The sequence below is a fragment of the Eptesicus fuscus genome, chromosome 1, assembly GCF_027574615.1.
Source record: "Eptesicus fuscus isolate TK198812 chromosome 1, DD_ASM_mEF_20220401, whole genome shotgun sequence".
Lineage (NCBI taxonomy): Eukaryota > Metazoa > Chordata > Mammalia > Chiroptera > Vespertilionidae > Eptesicus > Eptesicus fuscus.
Window position 1 is genome coordinate 18175122 of NC_072473.1, and position 9942 is coordinate 18185063.

The 9942-nt window shown below is 44.5% G+C and overlaps 1 protein-coding gene across 1 annotated transcript; it reads right to left on the reverse strand.

The window, feature by feature from the left end:
• Nucleotides 1-241: 241 nt before the first annotated feature.
• Nucleotides 242-1449, reverse strand: LOC129149098 (melanoma-associated antigen B10-like). Its single transcript, XM_054715816.1, has one exon. The coding sequence runs from the start codon at nucleotides 1403-1405 to the stop codon at nucleotides 374-376; it is 1032 nt and encodes a 343-aa protein (XP_054571791.1). The 5' UTR covers nucleotides 1406-1449; the 3' UTR covers nucleotides 242-373.
• Nucleotides 1450-9942: the final 8493 nt, after the last annotated feature.

Below are 9942 nucleotides of genomic sequence, written 5' to 3' on the forward strand. Positions count from 1 at the left end.
TTTTTATCACAACTATTTTGCCACTCATTTCTGTCACATTTCTAAGGAAATACATTTTCTAATGCCATGTTATCTTGTTCCAGATCTCTATGTAAGGCGGATGGTTACTCCATTTGTTTAGTAAAAAGCAAAACTCTTACTCTTAAGCCTCATAAACAATGTTAAGTACATAACCGATATCATTTGTGCACTTAGATTCTGACGCTAATTAAACTTGTTTTAAAGAACATTTGAAAACATTCAGCAACAATAAGATAAAGCAATAGTTTAATAACAGAGCAGGAGCACAGATATGATGTGCACTGCGTTCCCTCCAGCACCACCTAACCCCCCACACCACTTCAAGCACAGAGTGAGGGAACTGCTTCAGATTTCAATACTTGTGTGGGATGCTGAAGCTGGCGCTGGAAAGCTCAGTGGCAGAGGAGCTAGTGCGAACCATAGCCGCGAATCTGTGGCGGGTTCTCTCCAGCTCATCCTGCAGGGCCTCTTCGTACCAGTGTGGGAAGGCGCTGGGCTGGGTACCATGAAGCTTGGCTAAGAACTGCAGCACTTCCATCTTGCTGGTCTCAGCGTAGGCTTGCGGGCCCCACAGGAACTCGTGGCTTGGAGGATCACTGTGGGGCACCTGGCGGTACACCAGGTAACCTTCTTTCACCAGATCTTCTGTGATGAGCTTCATGGGCTCCCCGTGGAGGTTGTGCTGCTTGCCAGCATGTATACCCATCGCATTGAGGACATCCCAGATCTCTTCCTCAGTGGCACAGTTGCCCTTCATGAAGATCACACAGAGGATTGTCATCAGGAGGCCCTTCCTGGGGACGATCTCCCCACTCAGCCTGCTATCCCCGGCGTGGTGCAATTTGCTGACCAGGACATAGCTGTGCCCGGCAGGGTCGGCTTCCTTCACATCAATGCCAAAGGCCAGCACCATCAGCTCGGAGGCTCTCTTGAGGATCTCCTGGAAGTAGGGCCTGTGCTTCCTGATGACATGCTTCATCATGTCTTCCTTGGTGATGGGCTCCTTCATGTTATACTTGCGCAGCATGAATTGCGCCAGCAGCATCGCCTTCTGGTCTAGAGGGCTTCTGCGGAAACCCTCAGACCCCGACTCTGCCTGGGAGGCATCTGCACTTTCTTCGCTGCGGCTCTCGGCACTGGTGTCAAAACTTGGCCATGCGATTTTTGGCTTGGGAAGGCCAGTGGCTGCTGCGGCTCCCTGAGGTTCCTGGGACAGTGCAGACTCAGGAGTGCTCAGGGTCGATACCCCAGAAGAAACAGAGGAGGAGTCAGAGTCTTCCCCCTCCTCTGTAGAGGCCTGAGCACTCATGACTCTCCGAGCCTCATTCCGGGCCTGTTGGCGTTTCTCTCGGGCCCGGCGCTTACTCTTCTTCCCCCGAGGCATGAGGACACTGGTCAGGGACAGAGGTCACCCGTGTGGCAAGAGGAGGTGATGTGGGCCCCTGGAGGAGGGAGAGTGAGATGGCGTGTGCACCCTCAGCAGGAACACTGCACCTGATCCTTAACCCAGGCCATGTCTGCAGGGTCTGAGGGCAGTGCTCCAGGGGCCCACAGGGCTCCTCTTCTGCCCAGTCTCTGCCCTATGACCCTGCAGAGGAAGTTAGGGTGCACCTGGGGCTGAGAGCAGGACTGGCGGGGTTAGGCTCTGGGGGTCCCCTGTGCTCTGAGGAGGAGGATCTTCTCCTTCACAGGATCATCCTATGGACCAACTGTTGGCAGGGCCCGGCCTCCTCCCCTCTCCACTGTGAACTAAACTCCTTACCCCAATGGCCTGGGGGAAATGAGGGAGAGCCCTATCTCATCACCCTGCTGGGGCTGGGCTTCTAGAGCTCCATCAGGAGCAGTGTCTTATGGGATCCCTTTGTCCAAAGTAATTATTAGGGTTTTCATTCCTCACTCCTGTGGCCACCCCATTAGACCAAGACCCCCACCCCCATGAGACCAAGAACCCCCGCCTCCATTAGACCAAGAACCCCCCACCCCCATTAGACCAAGACCCCCACCCCCATGAGACCAAGAACCCCCATCTCCATTAGACCAAGACCCCCCAGCCCCATGAGATCAAGACTCCCCACCCCCATGAGACCAAGAACACCGCCTCCATTAGACCAGGAACCCCCCACCCCTATTAGACCAAGACTTCCCCCACCGCTCACAAACCGCCACCCCCATTAGACCAAGACTCAAGACTCCACCCCCACCTCTCCATCCCCAAACTTCCATTATACCAAGAACCACCTCCCCACCCGCAAACCCTCCACCATCCCCAAACCCCCATTAGATCAAGATTCCACCCCATCCCCCTTCTCCCACCCTGCAACCTCCATTAGACCAAGACCCCACCCACACCCCCATTAGACCAAGATTCCACCCCACCGCCCTACCCCCAGATTAACCCCCCAAATCCCAGTATACCAAGACCCCACCCCCACTCCTATTAGACCAAGACTCCACTCCCCACCCCCACCCCCTATGCCCCTACCATCTCACCCCACATTAGACCAAGACCCCACTCCCCACCCCCCCCACCCCCCAACCCCCACCACCCCAACCCCCATTAGACCAAGACCCCACCCCACCCACTATGCCCCTACCATCTCACTCCCATTAGACCAAGCCCCCACCCCACCACCCCAACCTCCATTAGACCAAGACTCCACCCCCACCCCCTATGCCCCTACCATCTCACCCCACATTAGACCAGGACCCCACTCCCCACCCCCCCCACCACCCCAACCCCCATTAGACCAAGACCCCACCCCACCCACTATGCCCCTACCATCTCACTCCATTAGACCAAGCCCCCACCCCACCACCACCCCAACCTCCATTAGACCAAGACTCCACCCCCACCCCCTATGCCCCTACCATCTCACCCCCATTAGACCAAGACCCCACCCTAACCCCCATTAGACTGACTCTACTCCCACTCCCATTAGACCAAGACTCCATTCCCCAATCCCCACCACCACCACCCCAACCCCCATTAGATCAAGACCCGACCCCCACACACTGACTCACACTACCACCTCAACGCCATTAGACCAAGACTCCCCCCCCACCCCGTCCATTAGACCAAGACCTCACTCCCACCTCCCTCCCCATCCCAGAGAGTGAGAGTCCTGCCCGTTTCCCCCCAGGTGGACCTCAGGGTCAGGGGTATGGGGTTGACACTAACCTCAGTCTTCTCGGGGTCTTCTCCGCCACTCCTTGACCACCAAGGAAGACTGGGACTTCTCTCCTTGATCTGAGTCGTACCAGCCTCAATCCGCAGATCAGTCTTCACTCCCGGAAACGCCGAGACTGAAATGAGGGAATAGAATGTTGGCGTCAACCGTCAACCCTCAAGCCTGTGAGCACGCATGCGCGTAGGGGGGGGGGGGACGGGGGGAGGCAGGGGGGGGGCGGGGGAGGCGGGGCGGGTCAGGGCACGGGGGAGGGGGGAGAGCGCGGATCAGGGCGCTGCATTCTGGGAAGACCCCTTGGTTGGGAGCCCGGAGTCCCCTTTCTGCAGGTCTGAGAGCCCACACCTGTTTGGTCAGCATCGCTTCTCTCCTCCTAGACCTGAATCCCTGGAGGTGGAAGTCAGCCAGCACCTCATGCTGACAGCTCTGTCCAGGGCTTCCTAGGAATGAAATCTTGCCTGGGGCTCTGTGCGGCCCTTCTGCTGTGTGTGGGTTGTCCTGTTAGTTCTCCGCGGGAGGGAGGGAGGAGGTTGTCCTCTTGGCTGCTCCCTGGGAAATACCAATTCTGAAACTGAGCTCTTTTCCTCCTACAAACCTTTTGCAGAAAATGGGTAAGAGACCCAGGTTAGATGTGAGAAGGGGAAGTCTCAGTGCAAGACAGGGTCCTAGGATGGGTGATGGGCTGTAAGGAAAACACACTGATCCATCATAGCATTTGTCCGCCAGCCAAACAGTCTTTAAGAACCTTCTACGATAAAGGATCTCCTTACATTTTTTAAAAAATTTTAATTGTTGATAGCTTTACAGGTATCTCCCAATATCTCCCCCTCCTCCCAGCCCCAACCCGCCCCCCGCCCCAGGTCTTCACTACCCTATTGCCAGTGACCATGGACTATGCATATAAGTATATAAGTTATTTGATTTATCTCTTCTTGTCCCCCCAACCCCACATCAAGGTATGTCATTCTGTTCCATGCCTCCCTGCTTTGGGTCTTGTTTTGTTGGTCATTAGATTCTACAAATAAATGAGATCATGTGATATTTGTCTCTGAGTTAGCAGCATTATTTACAAAAGCTAAGATCTGGAAACAGCCCAAGTGCCCATCAGCAGATGAGTGGATAAAAAAGCTGTGGTACATTTTCACTATGGAATACCATGCAGCTGTAAAAAAAGAGGGATCTCTTACCCTTTGGGACAGCATGAAGGGACCAGGAAAATACTATGCCAAACTGAGAGATTATCTCTTTTCTAAGGGAAAGAGGCTGTGCTACTTGATTTCGGGAGACTCAGATAATTTGACATTATCTAACAATGCTCCATCCGGTGTGGAGACTTTTATTTTTGATCCTCATTCATAGTAAGAAATATACTTATATCTCTAACAAGTGTGTGTGTGTGTGTGTGTGTGTGTGTGTATTTTTCATGAAACAATGCATATTCGTGTTTGTGATACATTCTTTCCATTCCTTATATTTGAGAATAATATTAATTTTTTAAAGGTCTGTCCCTGCCCACTAAAGAGGCATCAGGTGGTTATTGCACAGCTTCTGGACTCACACTGTTTCAAACAACCCCAAACTTTGGCGCCATCCTGATAATACCTCATGGTCCTGGCACGCAGGCTCCGAGGAGCTGCTCTGGGTTCCTTCAGTGAAACAGGAGAAATTCATTGCCCTAGGGCATGCTGGAAAAAGCCAGGCTGAACTTTAAAATCTCTCCTTCCACAAATCTTGTCATCTGTCTCTCTTGCAGACTACAGACCTGTCTCAACTCCAGGGCATGCCCACTACTTCACTATAGAGTCTCTCCCTGGGCTTCTCATTTATGCTGTTTTGCTGTGGGTGATATTATTCTTTCATTCCCCCTTTTACAGTTTGTCAGGGTTGATTTCCCGAAACAGCAGCCCAAGTCGGGTAGCCATCTTCGAAGCTACATGTGAGGCAATGTCTTCATCAGCGTGGGCAAAGGAATAACAAAATACCACAGTTGGAGTATCTTAAGAGAAATTTTTTTTCTTCACAGTTCTAGAGGCTAGTATTCTTAGACCAAGGTGCTGGCAGATACACATTCTGTTAAGAGCTTTCTTTTTGGCTTTGCACATAGCCATCTTCTTGCACTGTCCTCACATGGACTCTTGTTCATAAATGCACACGCAGAGAGTGACCTCTGGTGTCTTCCTCTTCTTATAGGGACATTAACCCTATTGAATTAGGGCCCCACCCTTATGACCTCATTTAACCTTAATCACCCCCTTAAAGACCCTAGCTCCAAATACAGTCACATTGGGGATTAGGGATCAATATATGAAAAGGAGAGGGGAGTCCAGGCAGGTAGAAAAATCTGTAAATAAGGGGAATTGACATCTTGACAATATTCTTTTCCTCATGAATAAAAATAGTGGACTCTTGTATTTATTTGTGACTTCTTTCCTTAAATCTATCAGGACATTTTAATAGTTACCTCCAAAAAGATAGTGTATCTTTTTCTCAGGTTTCTTTTTATGTAAATTTTGGACATTGCTGCTGCTTCTGGGGGGAATATTTTCTATTAATTATCTTAATTAGTTACTGCTTTTGTGTGGCTAGACTCCTGCTTTTGGCATAGTAATCTTCTATACAATAGCTTTTAGAGTCTCTTATTCATTTGAATAGTTTGTGCCCTGGTTCATTTGGATTTTCTAATTAGAGGACCATATTGTCACCATTTATTATCTCTGTCCTTTCAATATTCCTTCTTCTTATTTATTTTGATACTTTTATTCCTCTGTTATATATTCCAGTCAACTTCTATTTATTTTTTGTTGATAAGAAAGGTATATTTTTAAATTGTACATTATTTTTCTCTTTTAAATATAATATCAATTTTTTAAATTAAATTTATTGGGATGACATTGGTCAATATGAACATAAAGGTTTCAGGTGTGGGTTTCTATGTTACAAGCTCTGTATATTGTACCATGTGTTCACTACCCAAAGTCAAATCTTCTGTCACCATATATTAGGACCCCTTCTACCCCCATCCTCTTCCCTCTGGCAATCACCACACTGCTGTGTGTGTTCATGAGTTTCAGTTTCAAATCCCAAATATGAGTGAAATCATATGGTTCTTAGCTTTTTCTGACTGACTTATTTCACTTAGCATAATTTTCTCAAGGTCCATTCACGTTGTTGCAAGTGGCAGTATTTCATCCTTCCTTATGGCTGAGTAGTATTTCATTGTGTATGTACAACATCTTTTTTATCCAGTCCTCTATCATAAGGCACTTTGGTTGTTTCTATGTCTTGGCCATCATGAATAATGTTGCAGTGAACATAGGGGCACATATATCTTTGAGAATACATGATTCCAAAGTTTTGGGGTATATACCCAGGAAAAGGAATTGCTGGGTCATATGGTAGCTCTATTCTCAATTTTTTGAGGAATCACCAGACTGCTTTCCATAGTGGTTGTACCAGTCTACATTCCCATCAGCAGTGGATGAGGGTTCCCTTTTTTCCACAACCTCTCCAACACTTGTAATTGCTTGTCTTGTGATAATGGCTACTCTAACAGGTGTGAGGTGGTATCTCATTGTTGTTTTGATTATTTTTCCCTAATTGTCAATGAGGTTGAACATCTTTTCATACATCTATCAGTTGTTTATATGTCTTCTTGGGAGAGGTGGTGTATTTTCAGTCCTCTGCCCACTTTTTGATTGGGTTGTTTGTTTGTTGAGTTTTATGAGTTCTTTTCTTTATATGTTTTGGAAATTAAACTTTTGTCAGAACTGCTGTTTGCAACTACCATCTCCCATCTGGTTGGCTGCCTCTTTGTTTTGTTGTCAGTTTCTGTTGCTGTGCAGAAGCTTTTTGGTTTGATATAGTTCCATTCATTTATTTTTGCCTTTACTTCCCTTGCCTTTGGGGTCAAGTTCATAAAATGTTCTCTATGACCAAGGTCCACAAGTTTGGTACCTATATTTTCTTCTATGTAACTTATTGCTTCAGATCTTATATTTAGGGCTTTGATCCATTTTGAATTAATTTTTGTACGTGGGGACAAACTGTAACCCATTTTCATTTGTTTCCATGTCACTTTCCAGTTTTCCCAGCACCATTTATTGAAGAGACGATCTTAACTCCATTGTGTGCTTTTGGCTCCTTTCTCAAAAATTATCTGTCAGTTTACATGTGGTTTTATAGCTGGGCTTTCCACTCTGTTCCATTGATCTGTGTGTCTGATCCTCTGCTGATACCACACTGTTTTGATTACCATAGCTCTGTAGTATAATTTGAAGTCAGGTAGCATGATACCTCCATTTCTTTAAAAAATGACATTGGGATCTTGATGGGGATTGTATTAAATCTGTATACTGCTTTGGGTAATATGGCCATTGGAACTATGTTGCTTCTTGCAATCCATGAACACAGAATATTTTTCCATTTTGTTGTATCTTTTTAAATCTCTTTTAAATAATGCTTTGTAATTTTTAAGATATAAGTCTTTCACATTCTTTGTTAAGTTTATTCCCAGTTATTTTATCCTTTTGGTTGCAATTGCAAAAGGAATTTTTTTCCATTTCTTTTTCTGATGTTTTGTTGTCAGTATACAGGAAGGCAATGGATTTTTACACATTGATTCTGTATCCTGAAATCTTACTGTATTTGTTTATTGTTTCTAATAATTTTTTACTGGAGCCTTTAGGGTTTTCTATATATAGAATCATGTCATCTGCAAAAAATGATAGGTTATTTCTTCATTCCCTATTGGGATGCTTTTTATTTCTTTCTCTTGCCTTATTGCTCTGGTTAGGACTTCCAGCACTATGTTGAATAAGAGTGGTGAGAGTGGACATCCTTGCCTTGTTCCTGATCTTAGAGGCAAAGCTTTCAGTTTCTCACCATTGAGTATATTAGCTGAGGATTTATCATAGATGCCTTTATTAAGCTGAGGTACTTTCCTTCTATTCCTATTTTATTGAGTGTTTTCATCAAAATGGATGCTGTATCTTATCAAATGCTTTTTCTGCATCTATTGATAATATAGGATTTTTATCTTTTGTTAATGTGGTATATTACATTGATTGATTTGCATATGCTAATCATCCTTGTGCCCCTGGAATGAACCTCACTTAATCATGATATATTATTTTTTGAATGTACTGTTGTATTCGATTTTCTAGTATTTTGTTTAGGATTTTTGAATCTATATTTATCTGATATTGGCCTGTATTTTTATTTTTTGTGTGTTATCTTTGCCAGGTTTTGGTATCAGGGTTATATTGTTGTCATAAAATGTGTTAGGAAGTATTGACTCTTCTTCAGTTTTTTGGGAGAGTTTGTGAAGGATAGGTTTTAAATCTTCCCAAGTTGCATGATCGATGCCCAGTCGGGGCACATGCAAGAGGCAACCTCAACTGATTGATGTTTCTCACATCAATTTCTCTCTCTCTCTCTCTCTCTCTCTCTCTCTCACTCACTCCCTCCCTCCCTCCCTCCTTTTCTCTTTTTCTCTCTCCTTTCCCTCCCTCCCTGCCTCCTTCCCTTCCTCTCTCTAATGTAAAAAAAAAAAAATTAAGAGAATGAAATCTTGCTATTTTCAGAAGGGAGGGTAATTGGGGGACTGGGTGAAAAAGGTGAAGGGATTGAGAAGTACATATTGGTAGTTTCAAATTGTCATGGGGATATAAAGTACAGTATAGGGAATATAGTCATTGTAATAACTGTGTATGGTGTCAGGTGGGTCCTGAAATTATTGGGGGAACACTTTGTACAGTATACAATTGCCTAACTACTATGCTGTACACCTGAAACTGATATAAAATAACAGTGAATGTAAAAATGCAATTGAAAAATTTAAAAATTTATCATAGATATTATATATTTTAGCTTAAAAATAAAACAAAATAGTAGCACATTGATAAATGGTAACCTCGGCAATCAATTCTTATTTGGCAGTCCAGGGTAGAAAATTTTATATAAGTGATAAATATCTTACTGAAAGTGAATATGTAGTATGCATTCTGGAAAGCACAGGTAATTATTATATTGTTGTAGACCTTCGTTATGAATATAACTATCAGTTATTGCTGCCTAGACTGCATTGGGAAGCTTCGTAAGATATACTTTTCTAGTTGTTTTTACAATACTGCTACAAACCAAACACTCATTTCATTTTTTTTTCTCAATGCGAAATAAAAGATAAAGTACTTGGACAGCGTCTGCCCTTGTGCAATTAAATGAGAACATTCAGAGATGAAGGAGCATAAATGCTGAAGGTCATATAGTTTGAATATGCCAGATCAGAAACTAGTACCCATAGCTTCTGACTATTTGTATTTGACTATTGCTTCCAAAATATCTGTGTCCAGGACCATGCCCAGAGATGATGCCCTCTTCCCCTTCCCTAGTTGTTGCCATATACAACCTTTCTTGCCCTGTACTGAGCTGATTTGCTTTCATTTGAGGTCGGAAGGATGACTCTGACCCTTGACAGATTTAGAACAGATTTCTATTCTTGTCTCACAAGGGTGAGATTTAGAATGCCATTTAAATACTTCTTAAATTAAATGTGCCAAAATAATATAAAGTTAGAAACTCTTTAAATGGGTGGTAATTCTAAGCAATCAAACATACTAGGAAATATAGATGAGGTCATTTTGCAAAGTTAAAAGTATAAGGACACAAAGTATCTATACTAATAAAAGGGTAATATGCTAATTAGACCAGGAGACCTTCTTGGAGACCTTCCAGACAT